Source organism: Mustela erminea, chromosome 13 (genome assembly GCF_009829155.1).
Source record: "Mustela erminea isolate mMusErm1 chromosome 13, mMusErm1.Pri, whole genome shotgun sequence".
In the NCBI taxonomy this organism is placed as follows: Eukaryota; Metazoa; Chordata; class Mammalia; order Carnivora; family Mustelidae; genus Mustela; species Mustela erminea.
The window spans coordinates 92,001,447-92,020,623 of NC_045626.1; the positions used below are offsets into that span (position 1 = coordinate 92,001,447).

At 57.7% G+C, this 19,177-nt stretch overlaps 1 protein-coding gene across 18 annotated transcripts in view; it reads left to right on the plus strand.

Annotated features, from left to right (window-relative positions):
* EP400 (E1A binding protein p400) overlaps positions 1–19,177 on the plus strand; it is a 98,193-nt gene that overhangs the window by 76,274 nt on the left and 2,742 nt on the right. For 11 of the 18 annotated variants that reach the window (XM_032311299.1, XM_032311304.1, XM_032311311.1 and 8 more), the window contains 10 exons: positions 72–323; positions 1,231–1,279; positions 1,360–1,469; positions 7,945–8,152; positions 8,257–8,429; positions 10,190–10,408; positions 12,167–12,362; positions 12,775–12,899; positions 14,681–14,827; positions 18,438–18,515. In XM_032311299.1, the coding sequence (XP_032167190.1) occupies positions 72–323; positions 1,231–1,279; positions 1,360–1,469; positions 7,945–8,152; positions 8,257–8,429; positions 10,190–10,408; positions 12,167–12,362; positions 12,775–12,899; positions 14,681–14,827; positions 18,438–18,515 (1,557 nt within the window). Of the gene's footprint in view, positions 1–71; positions 324–1,230; positions 1,280–1,359; positions 1,470–5,974; positions 6,826–7,944; positions 8,153–8,256; positions 8,430–10,189; positions 10,409–12,166; positions 12,363–12,774; positions 12,900–14,680; positions 14,828–18,437; positions 18,516–19,177 lie in introns of those variants that run through there. The other 7 variants (XM_032311302.1, XM_032311307.1, XM_032311316.1 and 4 more) reach the window with 4 other exon arrangements.

The following is a 19,177-nucleotide window of genomic DNA, read 5'->3' on the forward strand; positions in this document are numbered from 1 at the left end:
GCCAGTGCGGGGCTGGGCTGGTGGGCGCGCCGGGCTCCTGACCACGGGTCGCCTCCTCTCCGTTCCCATAGGCTCTGGCTGATCAGCAGAAGGCGCAGCAGCCGCCTGTGGCGCAGCCCCCGCCACCTCCACCGCAGCCGCAGCCCCCGCCGCCGCAGCAGCCACCCCCGCCTCTGCCCCAGCCCCAGGCGGCCGGCAGCCAGCAGCCTGCGGGCCCGCCGGCCGTCCAGCAGCAGGCCCCGGCGCAGCCCCAGGCGGCGCCCGCACAGCCCCCGCCGAAGGTGCCCCCGGCGATCACCACCGTGGGCAGCGCTGCCGTGCTGGTGAGAAGGCGCTGCTCTCTGGCGCGGGTGCCCCTGAGGACGCAAGGCGGGGTGGTCTGTGTAGACGCTAGCGCTTGCTCTCCTCAGAGGCAGCAGCGGGCCCCACCGTCCCTGGCGGGAGGGATCATGCAGAGGGGCGCCCTCACTCCCACTTGGCTCGCTCCCGGCTCTGGCCGGCCGGGGAGGTGGGGGCACTGGGAAGTCTGGAGTTCAGTGGGGTTTGGGAGGTGTCAGTGTGATATCACCCGGCAGGGCTAATGCTGCTTGTGCCACGCGCGAGCTTCTCTTCAGAGCTGGCGCACGCGTGCTCTTGCACACGCGAGTACTTGAATCCTTGCTGTTAGAGGAAGGGGTAAAACGAATGCACAGAGAAGGCATAGAAAGGTAGACTGTGCTGCTGCCAGTGGGCCCTGATCTTCCGCTTTGCTGCGTGTGCCTGTGTCCATGTATCTCGGACGCTGGAGTCCCGTATGGGGAGAACACCTGGGCTTGCGTAGGGAAGCCTGCGGCCTTGCTCTGCCAGCCGGGCGTGGGCACGGTCCGGGCTCATTTGTGGTTCTGTCTGCTGTGGCGGGCTTGCCATGGGGCATTCTGGCCCAGCTCTGGGGTCAGAAAGCCGCACACTCAGCCCCTGCTTCCGTGGCCCCAGGGCATGGTGGCCATGGAGGGACTCTGCCGGGCTGTGGCCCGAGTGACAGGAGTTGGTGGGCAGAGTGGGCCACAGCAAGGTGGTAGGGGTGCGTGCAGGAGAGCCCGTGCAGGGCACGGGGGCAGGGAGCAGGGGGTTGGCACGTGTGGCTGTGTCACCAGGTGGGAGTGTGGATATGGTTCTTAGGAAGTGGAAACATTTGAAGGTCTCGTGAAGGGGAGAGCCTGCGCTCCAATTCATGTGGTTTTCTGTGTTCAGCAGGCGGGAGCCATGAAAACGTCGGTCACGGGGACGAGTATGCCAACGGGTAAGAAAGCCGAGATGCCCCCGTCAGAAGTCGCTGCTTCCCCCTCACGGTGCTCCTGCCTCACAGGTCTCTCCCCACAGGCACGGTGAGCGGAAACGTCATCGTGAACACCATCGCGGGGGTCCCTGCCGCCACCTTCCAGTCCATTAACAAGCGCCTTGCTTCACCTGTGGCACCAGGAGCCTTGACCGTGAGTTGTCCCTGCTCCCGGGCACTTTTCGTAGCATCTGTGACCTAGGACCCCATGAGGGTTGTCTGTCTGGGTGTTGGGATTTTTTTTTGTCTTTAATTTTTTTAAAGCAATCTTGACACCTAGCACGGGGCTTGGGCTCATGACCAGGAGTCGTGTGCTCTCCCGACTGAGCCCGCCTGGTGCCCAGAAAGTTGTTCGCTTTGTAAAGAAGTATCCCAGCAGTGCCAAGAGTCCTGACACAGCTTGAATTTCCCAAGATACTGTGAGCGTTCGGGAGTTCGGCAGATGGCTCTCCTGGTGTGCTTGCTGACAGAGTGCGTGTGGGGGGCGCTACCGACGGTGATTCCCGGTGGAGGAAGGCAGGGTGTGAGGGTGTGGCGCTGCCGGCGCTGGTGGGCTCTGCCTGTGCCACAGTACAGATGGCTCGTGGGGGACACGGGGAGGTAGGGATGGGCGCTCTTTGGGGAACCGTATGGGGGGGTGGCATGGCGTCTCACAAGGGTGGGGGTGCTGTCGCTTGTGGTGCCAGAGCTCATGGGGGTCGGGTGGAGCACATGCAGACCTGTGTGCGGGAGGCAGGGAGGCACCGGGCCCGGGCAGAGCCGTCAGACCCTCTGAGCACAGAATCAGAGGGGACCTTGCACTTACCAAAAGACACATCGCATGTCCAGCTGCCTCTGCGACTTTCGTGTTTGCCGTAAATGACCAAAGTAAACAGCCGAGGTTAAGGAGGTGTTTTCCCAGTTTAGTTACATATTGGAAGGCAGCGCGTGCCCTGCACAAGCAGTGCCCTCCTGTCCCTGTTGGGCTCAGAGAAGTGTCTTTTCTTTTTTTTTTTTTTTTTTTTTTTTTGAGAAGTGTCTTTTCTTCAGAGGTCTTCCTGTGGTAGTGGAGGCAGGGTGGCGCTGGCAGAAGGACGAGCACAGCTCGGGGGAGCGGGATACGGGGTCCAGGGGGGACGGCCGGGTCTGCGGCGGGGGGGCCTCGGTAAGAGTGCCGAAGGAGCCCCAGGAGGAGAAAGGTGGGCTTCCCATGCAGTGCTGGAAGGACCGTGGGGCCACACACAGGCTTGGGCCGTGGTCTCTAACTGCACTGGGTATGAAGAGTCCCTCCGGGTGCATCGTCGACCCGAGTGTGAGACCCGGAACTGTAAGGTTCTTAGGCGAAAGTCACAGAACATCTGTGCTTCCTTGGTTTAGGCAAAGATGTCCTAGGATCATGAATCATTAAAGAAAAATTAGTAATTTGGTTTTTATCAAAATCAGTAACATCTACTGTTCGAGAAATAGAAATGGAAAACACGGAAAGTACTTGTAGGATACACACGATGACGTCCCGGTCTGCCGCGTCAGTGGGGACTCTCCGGTGATAAGAAAACACTGTGAAACCTGGACAAGATCTGAGCAGTTGTTTCACCAAGGAAGCAACAGGGATAGCAGCCCGATGTGGAAAGGCGCTCAGCATCATTAGTCCTCGGGGTCCCGTGCAAGCCGCTGTGCTCAGTCGTTCGAGCATCCGACTCGGCTTTGGCTCAGGTTGTGATCTCAGGGTTGCGGAAAGGGGCTCCGTGCTGGGCGTGGTGCCTGCTTAGGATTCTCTCCCCCTTCCCCTGCCCCCACTTTAAAAAAGAAAAGAAAAGAAAAGAAAAACCACAGTGAGATGCCACCACATGTCTCTGGGAGCAGCTTTAGAAACCGAAATCTGGTGGCGGCGGACGTGCCAAGGCTGCCCAGCTGGAGCCCGTCCGTGCTGCTGATGGCTCATGGAATCTTTGAGTCACGTGCGAAGTTGGCCACTTCTGACAAATGTACATTTACTGGACAAGTTAGCACTTCCACGCCTGGGTTTTCCCCCAAGGGAAGTAAAATCATAGATGTGCACACCTATGTGTCATAGATGTGCACATCTAGGACATGAGTGTGGCTGGTGGCTTTATCTGTAATTACTGAGAAAGGAGACAATGCTGAGGGCCTTCCACGGAGATGGGGGCACCATCCAGGACTGCCCAGCAACATGGGATCGAGCTGCCCGGCCGGACAACAGAGTGTGTGACTCCTTTTTTTTAAAAAGAGATTTATTTATTTATTTATTTGGCAGAGAGAGCGCAAGGTCACAAGCAAGTAGAGAGGCAGGCGATGGGCAGGGGGAAGCAGGCTCCGCGCCGAGCCCAGATGTGGGGCTCGATGCCATGACCCTGAGATCATGACCAGAGCCGAAGGCAGAGGCTCAACCCACTGAGCCACCCAGGTGCCCCAGGGTGTGCGACTCTTAAACACAGTTTGCTGTGGTGAGAGTTTCAGAAGGCCTCGCATGCTGCGTGATTCCGTTTACTGGGGAGAAGGCAATGGAGTCTGTTCTGTGTCTGGACTGTGGTGTCTCCCTGGCGGTCTGCGTTCGGGAACGTTCCTAGGTCCATGTACCTGAAGTGGGGGGTTGTACGGTATGTAAATTGTACTTTAGTAAATCCTGCTTTAAAAATTTGCATATTCTCGGGCACCTGGGTGGCTCAGTGGGTTAAGCCGCTGCCTTCAGCTCAGGTCATGATCTCAGGGTCCTGGGATCAAGCCCCGCATCGGGCTCTCTGCTCAGCGGGGAGCCTGCTTCCTCCTCTTTCTCTCTGCCTGCCTCTCTGCCTGCTTGTGATCTCTCTGTCAAATAAATAAAATCTTTAAAAAAAAAAAAAATTTGCATATTCTCTAGGTGGCACAGCATATATGAAAAGGTTTTCTAGTTGTGTGATTTAGAATTACTTATTTTTCTTCATACTTGGCAGTAAGTCACTTTTGATTCGGCCGTGTTAACATATACTGAGCTGTAAGGTGGGCCTGTGACGTCACAAGCATTCTGTCTGAGTGACACCGTTCCTCATGTGAGAGTGCAACGCCCAGATCATTGCACTTGACGTTTCGTTTCGCAAAAGACTGATTTCTACGTATAATATTTTGGAAGATAAGTAACTCACCCATGTTGTGTTTTCTGAGGAACTCTCGCAGACCGGATACTCTTGCTGGAGATGTGGGAAGGGTAACTATTAGACAGGCGGTCTGCTTTCCAGTTCCGCGCCTGGACTGGGAAAGAGCTGCCAATGACAGGGCGGGCTTCCTGGGCTTCCGACGGACAGGACGACGTCATCCCCCGCCCCCCCCAGCTCTTCGGCGCTGGGAGGGTGTGTGGGGTTTACAAGGCACAGTGAGTAGGTCTGTCTAGGGGGGCACAGGCATGAACAGAGTGGCGGTGAATCCTGTACCCGCCAGGAGGCTCCGCACAGCTGTGTGCGCTCGGCGCCGGGAGATCCCAGGTTGGCTGCTGGCAGAGTTTGGGTAGCCAGCAAGAGTAGGGATTTTGAGCCCTTGCTAGTGCCTGAGCACAGGTACAATGCTGTGTGTAACAGAGCAGATCAGAGCAGAAAGGAGCAGAGTGGAAACTGTTGTGGAAGTCCAGGAGCAGATTTCTGTTTCTGATGACGGGGAGGGCAGTTACACTGTTCTCTCAGTGAAACAAAAATCATTGGATAAAAAAATTTTGAATCTTTTTTAAAGTTTTAAGAGAGCTGACCAAAGAATACATAATGATTAGGGCAAAATCTCAGGGGAAGAAACCCAGAGAGAAAAACAGTGCCCTGAGGCAGGGTCTGCCGTGGACATTTTACCTGATCTGGCGAGAGGCTCCAGCACAAGCCCCGGGCTCTCCTGCTCGCCCCGGAGGAGACAGGTGCTGACCCCTCAAATGGGAGTCCCGTGGCTGAGCCCTTGGGGAAGGGTTGAAGCAGAAGGAAAACCCGCCTGCCCTCTATGCTGTCACTGAGTGGAGGGGCCGGACGGGGATCCCCTCCACCTGCAAATCTGTAGCCGCACTTTGGCCTGTCAGCTTGCAGCTGGAGCGGATGTGGCCTCAGTTGGGCAGGGTTCCCAGGTGGGCGGCCAAGAGCCGGTGCAGGTGCCCTGGGAGAGCTGGCCTGGGACCTGGGCTCCTTAGACCTCCACGAGTGACTTGGCAGCGTAGCGAGTGGCGCACGGTGGAAGATAACCCAACACAGGATGGAAGGGTGGCACCCGTGGAAACAGACAGTGGGCAGCCGCCCCCACATGGGATAGTGCAGCTCGGGGGTGTGGATCATAAAGCACCTGTGCTTCTGTTTCTGTTTATTTTTCAGAAGGCTCCATGCCCAGTGTGGAGCCCAACATGGGGCTTGAACTTGCGGCCCCAAGACCAGGAGCTACACACCCCTCTGAGTGCCGGGTGCTATCCTTATTTTGTTTCTTTTTTTTTTTTTTAAGATTGTATTTATTTATTTGCCAGAGAGACACAGCAAGAGAGGGAACAGCAGCAGGGGGAGTGGGAGAGGGAGAAGCAGGCTCCCCACCGAGCAGGGAGCCGGATGCGTGACTCGATTCCAGGACCCTGAGATCATGACCTGAGCTGGAGGCAGAGGCTTAATGCCTGAGACACCCAGGTGCCCTCCTGCGGTTTTCTTAATCTTTTTTTTTTTTTTTTTTGTCTAGCTGAACTTAAGGTAAGGATGCAGTGTACAAAGCACGTAACCCTCAGAGTAGGTGTTCACCGGCTGTGCTGTCAGGAGGGCCTCCGGCCAGCAGTCAGCTGTTAGCAGTAAGGCTCCGGTCAGAAAACTTGTACGTGGATTTCCAACTGTGTGGGGGCTTTCATGCCCGTAACCCCCACACTCTTCCAGGGCGACCGTAGAGAACTTCTGGAAGTGAAAACTATGGTCATCAGAATTGGAAGAGGTCCCTGGTGATGGGCTGTTCACACACTGCTGAGGAGAGACTCAGGGAACCGGAAGAGAAGGCAGGAGGCGTTCTCCCGAAGGCAGTGCAGGATGACGGCAGGGTCGGCACGCAGGAGTGCCGTGAGGTCACGGGAGGCCGACCGGCAGCGCGGAGAGTTGCCCAGAGTTCAGGATGGGGAGGAGGGCAAGCAAGGGCAGTGCTGGAAGGTGGGAATTTTCCAGATCGGAGTAGTGGCACTGAGCCATGTATGCAGCTGTCCCCTCGGAGCCCGGTCTGGGACGGCGCCGACAGCAGAGCGGTTCAGTTCAGCCAGCGGCACGGTGCAGTCGTCGGCGGTGGTGAAGCCAGGGGCCTCCAGAGCGACATCTGTGCTCCGGGAGCAGCAAATCGCTGCCTACCCTGCTCAGCCGGTTTTGGAAATAGCTTGAAGGACACGGGTTCAGTGACACTTGTGAGCAGACACTGGGTGGGCTAGCAGCAGGTGGTCCGTACGAAAGGACACACTTGAGGCAGAAGGGCTGAGAAGTGAGCACAGAGGTGGTGACAGCAGACAGGCGAGGCGCAGACTGACCCCCCAGCAGCCGTGACCCCCTACGGGGCTGACAGCAGGGCTGCGCTGCGTGGGGTCGGGCGTGTAAGCGGCAAGGGCCGAGGTGCTGAGATGCTCTGGACTCCCGTTCAGGAAAAGTGTGAGACTGTCGATGAGACGTTGGCAAGTTCCCAGGGTATAATTTTTTAAAATTTCATTTATTTACTTATTTATTTGAGAGAGAGAGAGCAAACACAAGCCGGGCGGGGTGGGGGGTGGGGCAGAGGGAGAAGCAGGCTCCCGCTGAGAAGGAAGCCCGATGCGGGGCTCGATCGGCAGACCGTGGGGTCATGACCTGAGCTGAAGGCAGACGCTTAACAACTGAGCCCCCAGGCGCCCCTCAGAGTACAGTTTTAGATGAGCCACCAAGAGCATAAAAGGAGTGTAACTTCCAGACTTGGGGAGGGGACAGTGAGAATAAACGCTGTGAGCAAAGGCAGGAGACACAGTTGAGGACACGCGAAGCTGGACGGCTTGAACAGAAAGCGCCGCGTCCGACGCTGAAGTCGCTCATGCGGGAGGAGTGGGGCCGCACAGAAGGCCTGGGGGCGAACCGCGCAGTCTGGAGGGACGTCCCGGTCGCCCACACGGAGGGGTCAGCGGAGGCAGGTGGCACGTGCGCCGGCTGTCTCAGAGCTGGAGCCGGTGGGGTCTGTCCCCAGTGGGTGGTAGGACTGGGCGGCTGTAGCTGTGCGGGTCCATGTGGGGGCCAGCGAGGTGGCTCTGTGCCGCCACGAGAGCTGCGCAGGGAGGCGTGGGCGGTGGTGGCGAGTAGGACCCTACGCCATGTGTTGGGGAGCAAGCACAGGTGTCCGGAGGGTAGTCCGAACCTCACAGTGTTCTGGAGGACCAGACCGTCTATCCAGTGCGGATAGAGGGACGGGGTAGCGTCAGAACGGGAGTGGGAGTCTTGCCGCCTGAAACGGCTTTTTTCTGTGGTGAACTTGCCCACTTTGAAACTCAAGGCCCCGGTGAAGCATATTCCTTCCGGCTCTCCGATTGCCGAACCACCGAGCTCTGGCAAGTGCTTCCTTCCCTCAGGTGCAGAGAGGGATGTCTTCTTGTCTTCTCCAGTGCACGGGGAAGCTTTGTATAGCGCGGAGGTACCTGACGACTCCCCCGTTGCGTCTTACAGACCTCCGGAGGCTCTGCTCCTGCCCAGGTGGTCCACACCCAGCCTCGCGCCGTCGGCTCCCCGGCCACGGCCACGTCCGACCTTGTGTCTCTGGCACCAACCCAGGGTGTTCGCGCAGTTACCTCTGTGACAGCCTCAGCTGTGGTCACTACCAGCCTGACCCCAGTGCAGACTCCTACACGGTCTTTGGTGACTCAGGTGTCCCAAGGTAAGGGCAGGTGGGGTTTCGTGGTGAGCACATGTGCGTGCCTCTGTCGTGGGAGGAGAGGCGGGCAGTACGTGTGCGCAGCGTGACGGCGTCCCCTCTCCCAGCCACAGGGGTGCAGCTGCCCGGGAAGGCCATCACCCCCGCACACTTCCAGCTGCTCCGGCAGCAGCAGCAGCAGCCGCCGCCCCCGCCCCCACCCTCTCAGGTGCAGGTCCCGCAGATCCAGGGCCAGGCCCCGTCGCCAGCACAGATCAAGGCTGTCGGCAAGTTGACTCCGGTGAGTATCTCCTAGGACACCGCACACCCGCTGTGGGGGGCCCCGTGTGTCCCTCAGCTGGAAGCACAGGTCTGCTGCTGTCCTTATGGGAGTGCGCTTGTGCTGCTCCTAAAGACAGCTTTCTGCATGGTGTCACGTCCGTGGCCGCGTGGCCAGCCTGTTGACAGCACTTGGGAGCCCTGTCTTCCTGCTTGCTGTCTGGGGCTCTGTGCAGCCGCTCGGGCTCTGGAGAGGTAGAAAGCCGCTCGGGCCCGTGCCCGACCAGAGAAGATGCCGGTGGGAAGTGCTCGTCCGGGCTCCAGGACGAGCTGCCAGGTGCTTGGTCTCCTCATGCTTGGTTCCTTTGCAGTGCTGAGCACTGGGTTGGCTGTCCTGTGCACCGCTGTGCAGCTGTGTGTGTAAATGCGTTCAGTTTGAAAGGAAGTACTGTCTTCCTGCCAAAACGGAGACGTGTTCTTGCTTGGCACGGAAAGTGAGTGGAGAAGCATATGTAATAGAAACAAGACAGTTTTTTAGAACTGCAGCTAGCTGCTGGGCCGGCCACAGTAAGTACCTGACCTTGGACGTGCCCCTTCTCGGTTACGGAGGGGACAGGCGGGCATGCTGGAGGGCCATGGAGCACGCACCGGCCCGAGCTGCGGGGTCCCTGCTGCAGCCCAGGACGCACGCCAGAGAGAGGAGATGCAGCTACGTAAACTGTTCAGCCCCTCAGTCACACCAGCCGCGTTCAAGGGGCGCAGCGGGTGTGCATGGCTGTGGCTAGCCTGTTGGACAGACCAGTTCTAGAATATGCCTGTCACTGTGGAAGTCTGGGGACAGCGCTTAGAAAGTTGCTGCCCGCGCGCCCCCCTGGCCTGGCCTTCTCCCCTTCGTGCCTCTCCCCAGGACATGATGGCCAGCCGTGCCCCCGCCTTCCCTCCTTTGGTGGCCAGAGCCCCGCTTACCTGTTGGTTGGCCTGCGTCTGGATTCTCCACTCTTTCCTGTTCTGAGTCAATTCCAGAGTCACTGTCATTTTCAGATAGTTACGAACTACACACTAGAAGTTTTCTGAGAAGAAAATTGATTCCTTAGTGTATTTGGGGGCTGTTTTGACATGTTGATGCTGTCACTTCTTCTTCTTTTTTTTTTTTTTTTTAAAGATTTTATTTATTTATTTGACAGACAGAGACACAAGTAGGCAGAGAGGCAGGCAGAGAGAGAGGAGGAAGCAGGCTCCCTGCTGAGCAGAGAGCCCGATGCGGGGCTCGATCCCAGGACCCTGGGATCATGACCTGAGCCGAAGGCAGAGGCTTTAACCCACTGAGCCACCCAGGCGCCCCAATGCTGTCACTTCTTCTAAAGACTTGGGGTTTATTCATCAATTTAGTCATTTGGAAACAGTTGGAATAAAAAGTTGAGAGGTGATGCACATAGTAAGTTTACAAAATTCAAGAAGGAGCATGGTTTTAAGACTTTCTAAAAATTTTATAGTGCTACAGGTTTAAGTTGACATATTTGTGAGTGAGAAGAAACAGGAATTTTGCTGTGAATTTATTCATGTGTCAATCACCGTTTCTGGTTATTATAAGCAGTACATGAGTTTTTAATAAAGGGACACGGAAAAGCTGTCAGAACACCCCTGGAGGGTGGTTTGCTTATTGTGTGTTAGCCACTGTCTACCTTGGTGTTTGATGGATAGAACAACAGTAACTTAAACCGAGATTTGTAAAAAATGGAATGCAGTTAATATTGATGAAAAGCTACTTTATCTGGGTTTTAGGAACATCTGATCAAAATGCAGAAGCAGAAACTGCAGCTGCCCCAGCAGGCCCCCCCACCGCAGGCCCCGCCAGGGCCCCCACAGCCCGCTACACAAGTGCAAGTGCAGGCCCCGCCACCCACGCCGCAGCAGAGCCCCCAGCTGGCCACGGTCACGGCCCCGCGGCCCGGAGCCCTGCTCACGGGCACCACCGTGGCCAACCTCCAGGTGGCCCGGCTCGTAAGTTCCAGTTGATACGTTTGTTTTTCCAAAGCTATGTCTTTTAACATTTAATTGAATTGTTACTGCTTGTTGAGGACCATGTCAGGTGTCTGGCGGACCTACAAGTCAACTAGAAGACCTGTGCCTTTCCCCAGGAGCTTAAGTTGTCCTCGGACAGGATAAAATACAAGTGGAGGCACTCACGTCGTCCTGCTTCCCAGGCCTGGAGCTTTGCAGAGCTCACGGTGGGCTGGGCGACGCAGGGAGGGTGAGGTTTCTGCTGGGGACGAGGCCCACGTGGTTGGAGCAGAGGTTACGGGGAAGGAGACCCATGCGGGGAGGTGGACGAGGCCAGAACACCAGGCTCTGGTGTCCCTGTGCTCTTTTTGCACAGAGACACGCAGGAGGTTTCTGAAGAGGAGCAGAATGTTGCGGTGAAAACAGTGGCAGGGAAGACCAGTTAAATTCAACAAGTGTCCATCAAATGTCCTGTGGGACAGACAGCGTCCCATGAGGGGAGCCGCTGCCCTCGGCTCTGTATCTGTCCTGTGGTTAGTGCCGGGGTGGATGTTTGAACGTGAACTCCGGTGTGCAGGTGGCAGAAACTGAGGCCCTCGGCCGCAGTTAGTAACTTAGGTCTGAGTCCGAGAGCTCGTCACCTGCAGCTCACCTGGGCGCCTCGCCCTGACCTCACGTCTCTAAGAGGCAGGGTAGACATGGACTAGAACTGGGAAAGGCAGTGTGGCCTCACCGTGTTCACAAGACACGCCAATCCAGAGAAGAGCGGCGAGCCCAGGGGCCAGCCAGAGCGGGGGGAGCCCACACTGCTCCTGCGGGACTGGCCACACAGGTTGGCTTCCACTCTGGGAGGGCCTCCCATCCCTGAGCTGTGCAGCGTGCGTCTAACCGGCGGTCCTGGTTCTCTTCTCGTGGGGAGCAGTAGGGGAGGGTGGACAGTGGGACGGACGCGCAGTCCTGCTGTTCGAATCGCGTTAGAGGAGACAGGTCCCTGTTAGCTGAACTGGGGAGTGTATGTCCCCGTGTTGGGGTAGTCCGTGACTTTGGAAAGGGAGAGAAACAGTACAAATCCTACAGAGTATTCTAAGTTGTCCCATCTCACACACCTGCACAGTAGGTCACGTGGGTAAGACCAGCGTCTGATGGGCTCGGTACTGGCCTTCACATTCAGATGTGGGGGGTTTGAGGGTTAGGGGTGCTTTTTACTTCTTTATGTTTTCTCAGGTAGTCTGAGTGCTTGTACAGGTAAGATGGGTCTGTTTTCTGAAGATCTAAGTTTGGGACACAAGTGCTTGTGGCAGCAGGAGACTGAGTAGCAGGAGGTGTGTCTGTGGGAAGGGCTGGGTTGGTCGTGGGCTGGTGTTTGTGGGCTGCGGTGGTCGTGGGCTGGGGTGGTGGTTGACCTTCAGGCGTAGCCAGAGGAGTGGGAGACAGCAGTCTGTAGGTGACCCAGCGGGATGGGGCTCCTCGGAATTCAGAAGCTGGGAGGAGGAGCAGCAGAGCCCGGCTCCCGGGCTCCCCGTAGCAGGGTCTGAGCGTGAGAGCGGGCGAGCGGCTGTAGGCTCCCCAGGCTGGTTGCTGATGGGTTAGGAAGCGTAGCGCAGCCCTCTGCGAAGCGTGGCCCCTCAGCTGACGACCACTTCCCACCTTTGTGGGTCTGTCCTCTTGATCCGCGTGAGCTCTCGGGGGAAGTGCTTGCAAAGACACAGACACACGGCATCCCGAATATCTTTGGACTCTCCCGTTTTCACTGTTTAGACCCGGGTTCCCCCTTCGCAGCTGCAGGCGCAAGGGCAGATGCAGGCTCAGGCGCCCCAGCCCGCGCAGGTGGCACTGGCCAAGCCTCCCGTGGTGTCCGTGCCGGCGGCCGTGGTCTCCTCGCCAGGTGTGACGACCCTGCCCATGAACGTCGCCGGGATCAGCGTGGCCATCGGACAGCCGCAGAAAGCCGCAGGTACCTCGTGGGCAGCCTCTCCCCCTCCACCCTTGTCCTGCCAAAGAGAGCCAGAGTGGGGCGACAGGTCTCCTGCTGGCTTCTGTGCGGACGCCCATTTCGAGCATGTCCGGCACCGTCTGGCCAGAGTGCCTCTCAGAGGTGCCCCAGGACAAACTGCGGCCCTTGCCCTAACCAGTTACCATTCGGAACTCCCCACACCTTTATTTGAATGTCCTTGCGGGCCCACAGATACCTTCAGGATTGCCGCGGTCCGGATGTCTTGTGTTGGCCTAGTTTCCGCGTGCGGCTTTTCGTACGAAAGCTGTCAGTGGGAGTAGCTCAGCGGTTCTGGGACATGGAGCTTCAGGGAGGTCGTGAGACCCTTGTCCCCACGGAGCACCGTGACTGAAGTCTTCGTCGCTGTTCACAGGACAGACCGTCGTGGCGCAGCCCGTGCATGTACAGCAGCTGCTGAAGCTGAAGCAGCAGGCCGTGCAGCAGCAGAAAGCCATCCAGCCCCAGGCGGCCCCGGGCCCCGCGGCCGTCCAGCAGAAGGTACCGGCTCCCTGGGCGGTCTCCTGTCGTCCTGGCTGCGCGCTGGGCACAGAGCGCACAGACAGCAGGAAGGCCGGCAAGGGCCTCTCCTGGCTTCCCGGCGCCACACACAGAAGACCTGTGCCCTGAGGTCTCGGGGTGGGAGCTGCCACAAGGCCCTGCAAGGGGGCGGTGGTGACGGGAACCGGTGGGGAGCCGTGAAGCCGGCCGTGGAATCGCGTGGCTGGGTTGGGCCCGAGAGGCCCAGGGGTGCGGGTGTAGCTCTTGGTGCGTGACTGCTGGGGCTCCCAGTGTGCAGAGAGATAGGACCGCGTCCTTGCCTCGTGTGTGCTTGCCGGGCCTGAAGGAGTGCTCTCAGCGTCTCCCTGACTCAGACGTTTGGGAGTGGGCTCTGAGCAGAGGCAGGGCCCGGGCGGAGCTGTTGGTAGGCCAGCATGTCGAGGCTGTGCCCTGGGCAGGCGCTGTGCTGACCTCCAGGAGCAGAGCCCCCACTCTGCTCTGTGTGCTCCGGCAGCGTGCGGCCCCGGGTGCAGGTGCGCGTTTTCCGTGCTCGCACCGGCCATTGTCCCTCCTGCTTTTGGAACCGGGGTCGGGTGCCCAGCCCGAGGTGCTCCCCGTGTGAGCTCGCAGCTCTCCGGGCTGCTGGTGCCTGTGCTCAGAGCAGGGCTGCATGTCACTTTGAGGAAAGAGGATCAGAGACAGGAAGCGACTCACCTGGAGTCACGGAGCTGACCGAGCCCCGATTTGGCGGGGGCCGAGATCCTGCCCGTCCCTGACGCAGGCTGCAGTTTGTGGGGACAGCAGGGAATCGGAAGTTGAGCGGTCCTCAGCAGCCCAGGGTGAGGTGACGAGCTAGGAGGGCCCAGCAGCCAGGAGGGCCGCACCGGTGAGGGCAGAGGCAGTGGGACGTTGGTAGAGCAGTGTGGGCTGGGCCCCAGGAAGGAGCTGTCCCAGCAGCAGCCCACTGTGCTGGACGTGTGCCCTTCAGACAGCCTCCTCCTGCCTTCCGGGGAGAGCTGTGGCCTGGGGTCTTCTCTGATGGAGAGAGTCAGCACACCCACTTCTGGGCGCTGCCTTCTTCCCTGCTGGGGGACAGTTCGGGAGGGAGAGCACTCAGTCCCCTCCCCAGTCCTCTCCAGCTGTCCTTGGGCTCGGCTACAGGGCAGCTCTCACGTTGGGACCCGCGATGGGCTCTGGTGACAGGAGGACAGGGACACTGCCGGGTGGGCCAGGGTAATCCAGTGGGCTTAGCTCACTGCTGAGCGAGAGGTTGCTACAGCCTTGGTCTGGTGTTCACGGGATTTGAAAGAAAAGTTCTGAGAAATTAGAAAAATAAGTGTGTGTAACTGGCTTTGTAAAACATACGCCGTGTGTATGCTTAGTCTTCGGAGTAGGAGTCCCGTTCTTCTGGCAGAGAAAACTTAGAAATTAATCATGCAGGGACGGTGCTTATAGGTTTGTTATCCTTTGTGGTCAGTATTTTAGAGTATGTGCCCGAATATTCAAGTCAGATTCAGGAAAGAGACGTTCACTCACGTGAAGAGCAGACAGAGGACGTGAAGATGAACCCCGGCCTGGTCTCGGCGGGGAACTTCCAGGCGGGGGGTGCCGGGCGTGCCGGCCAGGCAGCTGCAGGACTGGGCGGAGGGCAGGCATTCTGGGAGCGTGGAGTGGTCATACTGTGGCTCTTGGGGCAGTGGGGGCCCAGGGGAGGCCCTGGCACTCCAAGAAGAGGACACAGCCTGGCCTGGTTCTAACCTGGGCGGTCTTCTCTCCTTCAGATCGCCGCACAGCAGATTGCTGCTCAGGGCCAACCGCAGAAGGTCACCTATGCCACCCAGCCAGCCCTTAAAACGCAGTTCCTTACCACACCCATCTCCCAGGCCCAGAAACTGGCTGGGACGCAGCAGGTGCAGACCCAGATCCAGGTGAGCATGAGTCGAGCGCGAGGCGGCTTGCGGGACAGCAGGTGCCCTGGAGAGTGAGTGGTCGGCGTACAGGCTCTGGAGAGCGAGGACAGAGGTGGCTGGCCCCTGACATTCCTCGCTGGCTTTTCCACCTCTGGGGTCATGGAGTATGGCTTGGGGGCCATGCTGGGGTCACACTCTGGGGGTTGTCCTTCACGTCTTGGGGGGTCCTCCCCAATTTAGTGAGTTGACATTCCATTGCTCGGCTGCCGATGGCCGAGGGGGCTGCTCTGGGCCTTGCTCCTGGCCTGCGGACACTTACAGACGACCGACCTTTCAGCAGCAGTGACTGTTTCCTGAATGTGGGCATCGCACCTGGCTGCCTGGGGTGGGGGAGCTGTGCTGTGAGTGTGTGCGTGTCTGTCAGGTTACTGCAGCGGTCCCAGCCCTGCGAGCCTCCGCTCAGCCTCGCCTTGCTCCTGCGTCTCCTGCCGAGCCCCGCAGTTCTGCCATTCCTGAATCTTGATGGTCAGGGCTCCCTTCTGCCAAGTGCCAGCTATGTGTCGTCCTGGCGCTGTTCCCTTCCTCTGGGAGCCTTCAGGTCTCTGTCCCGCTCACTGGCTGCTCCCAGTTTGTGACTCATTTTCACACTTAACTCTGTGGTGTCTTCGCAGGAGCAGGAGTTCTTAGTTTCAGCATGTTGCAGTGACCAGTTTTTCTGTTTCTGAGTGGTGCTTTTGTGTCCTAAGAATGTCTTCCCAGAGGTCATGGTGTTACTTTCTTATCATGTTCTAAAAACACTGTAATTTTTCTTTGGTGCTGAGGTTTCTCATCTTCCTGGAATGGGCTTTTCCAGACAATATAAGACTAGGAATTCAGTTCACTTTTCCCATTAGAATACCTGTTGTTTTCAGCACCGTTTTCCTTCTGATCCATAGTGCGACTCCGGCATAGATCGTGCGTGGTTGTGCGTGGAGCGCTCTTCGGCGTTGCGGTCCCTGTGTGGCCGTCCCTGTGGCCACGCGGTGAGCCTTGGCCCCCAGCGGCAGACCATGTCCTCCTATTGAGAACGTGCTGCTGTCCATGGCCCTCCTCACCTTCCTGGTAGTTCCAGGTCTGTGTGCTAAGCTCACTCAGCACAGGCAGAGCTCTTGTGACTCCAGTGGGATTGAGTGTGCGCACATTGCTGCGGCAGTACGTGTGCTAGTCTGCAGGGCGCGGAGCCACCTTCACTTTTTAGGTGACATTAAGCGGGAAAGCGATGTCTTTGCCATTTCGACCATAGACTCACCCACACAATGCATATTTTGCTGTCTGGTCCTTTCAGTGCCCTTTGGGTTTTCTGAATTTTTTCCAGGACAGTCTAACCGCTTGGATTGGATTTGTTCCTGGGTGATTGGTGTTTTTTGATGCTACTGTAATGGTGTGTTACTGGGTATCTGTTTTCCGTCTGTGCCTTTCTTTTGGCACCTTGACTTTAGAATCTTGCTGCTTTGATCGAGCCCTGTTCTTGGAGAGTCATCTGTGGCCTCTGGCACTTCCTTTGTTCCCGGGCAGGTGGCCCATGCCAAGTGGTGGTGGCATTGTCCTCTTCCCTGGCCCGGTTCTTCCGCTTTGCCATGCGGGCTAGGGCCACAGCCTCCCTGGCTGGTGGTATCTAGGGAAGTTCAGCTGTGTCCCTGTTCATGTGATTGTTTTGCAAGGTCTGAGCTTGGAAATCACCTTTCAGTAGAGTCAGAATTTTCACGTAGTTTGCTGAAAGATTTCGTTCTTTGTTATGGTGGTTTTGTCTTCCCCAGTCTCAAGGCCTCAGTCCGTCTCTGGGCCTCTGACCCCAGGTTCACAGCTGCGGCCAACGGCTAGTCCCGTTGCAGACTCTCAGTCCTGCCTGCCTTTGGACAGGTCCCTGAAGCTGCGTGATGACCTCTTGGGTGCGTCATCCCACTCCTGTGTGCACCTGAACTTCTCCAGCTCAGGGGCAGCAGCCCCCCACCCCCGTGCCAGGCCCACAGCGGCTGGACCCCGTCCCTCACCGATTCTGTAACACAGTGGGAGGTGTGAGACTTGCTTTATGATGGTGCCTGTGCCGTTGTCCGGTCGTCTGGTTACTACTCGGTTACTCCTGGGTCCTTCCATGTCCGTCACTGACAGGCCTGCATTGACGTCTCCCACTCTGCCTTTGCATTCATCTGTTTCTCCTATTTTTTTCCCATTTTTGCTTTTTTAAATAGATTCCCACCTATTAGCTACGTTTACATTAAGGAGTTTGGGTCTTTGCTGCTGTCTCAGGAACTGTGTTTATATTTGTAGTAGTTATTTTCTCGGGAACTAGTTCTCCTTGAAGCCTGTCTTAGGATTGCTTTGAGGTCTGGGTTGAAGGCTGACTCCTCCTGGGTGCCCGTGGGCACTGCCAGGGCCACGTCGGCTGTGGCATGAGGGTGGGTGTGTCTCAGGCAGCGTCATTTCGGTTCTGAGCCTGTGTCCTCTCCCACCGCAGCTCAGGGCCTCAGGCAGCTGACTTCCTCGCAGACCCCTCTGGGTGACGGGCACAGCTGCAGGGCCGGTGAGCGGTCCTGCCCGAGTTTGGACTTGGCCTCTGGTCTGCCGCGCCTCGGCTCCTTGCTCTGGATTCCTGCCTCCGCTTGGCTCTGGAACTGGGAGTTCCCTCTGTGGGTGGCCGTGCTGGCCCACCCTGTGCAGGGGCGTCCTGCTCCTGCTCCCCGAGTCTTGCTTTCCTACCAGCGCCGACAGCTTCCAGGCACGGGCTCTTTTTGTCTTAGCAGATCCTGTTTATAACTTTTATTTGAGTTATAGTGAACTCGAAAGTGCTTTCCGGTGGTTTCAGGTTTTACAGTGGGAGCCAGCACTGCCTCGGAGTCTGCCACAAGTATGTCGTGTCATTCACGTTCCCTGCAGAACTGTCTCGGACAGCCTTACTTCCACCCTGTCCTACCGGTTAGAGACCCGGTGGGGGTATCCGGCCCCCAGCAGCTGGCTGCTCAGGACCTGTTGTGCTTCTCTGGCCTGACACCCCGACAGGGTAGACGCGGGCCTGAATCGTCTCGCCGTGTTGAGGCAGCCATGCATGCGTGGTATGACGCGTGCACCAGGTGGTGTAGGGTGGAGAGGTTTGTCGGGAGTGAGGATCGCGTCGTCATGCTGGAGGAAAACACCGCAAGGTGATACGCTAACTGCCCGGAGACGTTGGCACGTGTCGAACGGGGCTGAACCCCGGTTGGTCCAGATCATTTCTTGGGGAGGGTGCCTTCCTGGAACGGTGCCCAGACTTGAAGAGGGGACTGTCGTGAGTCAGTCTGGGTCACTCCATCCTCAGTGTAGTTCTCTCACATAAACCCGGAGCGGTTGCTGGTGAAGGAGAAGCCGTGACTGAAGGATGCGAGCAGGCGAGCGGCCGGTCCCCGCTGCCTGCAGACGAGGGAGGCGGGCGCTCCTCCGCAGGAACGGGCGCCGAGGGGCTCCGGCCAGCAAACGGAGAATTGCTCTGGGGTGGCTTCTGGCCCCTGGTCTGTTCCTGCGTTTGTATTAAGAACTGAGAAGGAAGGAGAGGGGGCAGTCTGCTTGTGCACACGTTCACGTAAATTCTGCATTTGGCTTGTTTTGTTTCTCACAGGTTGCCAAACTCCCTCAAGTGGTCCAGCAGCAGACACCCGTGGCCGGCATCCAGCAGGTGGCCTCTGCTTCCCAGCAGGTAGGACGTGCAGACGCACAGCCCTCCCGGGAGTCCCACACGGGCTTTTCGGTAACCTTCACACTTCCCCTCGGGGGTTTTTGGTTTTCACTCTGAGAAAGTAGAAGACTAACTATCAGAGAGGCACTTTTGATGTTCTTAACTCAGGAAAGATTAATTTGGGGACAGCTCTTAGTCTTTAGGCTGGCAGGACACAAGCTGAGCAGCCAGTTCAAACTCAGTGCCAGGTGTCCGAAAGGAGCCCGTGGGGATCTGTGGGACCTCTCCTTCGGCTGGCGATTTCAGACACGTCCTCTGAGCCGAAGCCCCCATGCCTTAGTTTTAGGGAAACACAAAACAGTCTGTTTGTGGTGACTTTGGTCCTGGAAGTGTCAGTACTACTGGGGACAGCAGTGACTGTTGTCGCCAAACCGTCAGGCTCCTGCCCTTTTATGTACTGCTGCAAAATGTAGCTGTGTAAAGCAGCACCTTTGAACAAAACATCATTTTGTTCAAAGTCCCATGGCATGTAGATTCCAAGGCACCAAATGCACTAGAAGCCAAATGCCGCCCCCAGGCCCCAGCCGTCAGCCTTTGCCCAAAAGCAGCAGTGATTTCATTCAGTGGCTCTTTCCTGCTTCTGTGTGGTCGGAAACCAGAGGTCGTACCGTGATACATCACGT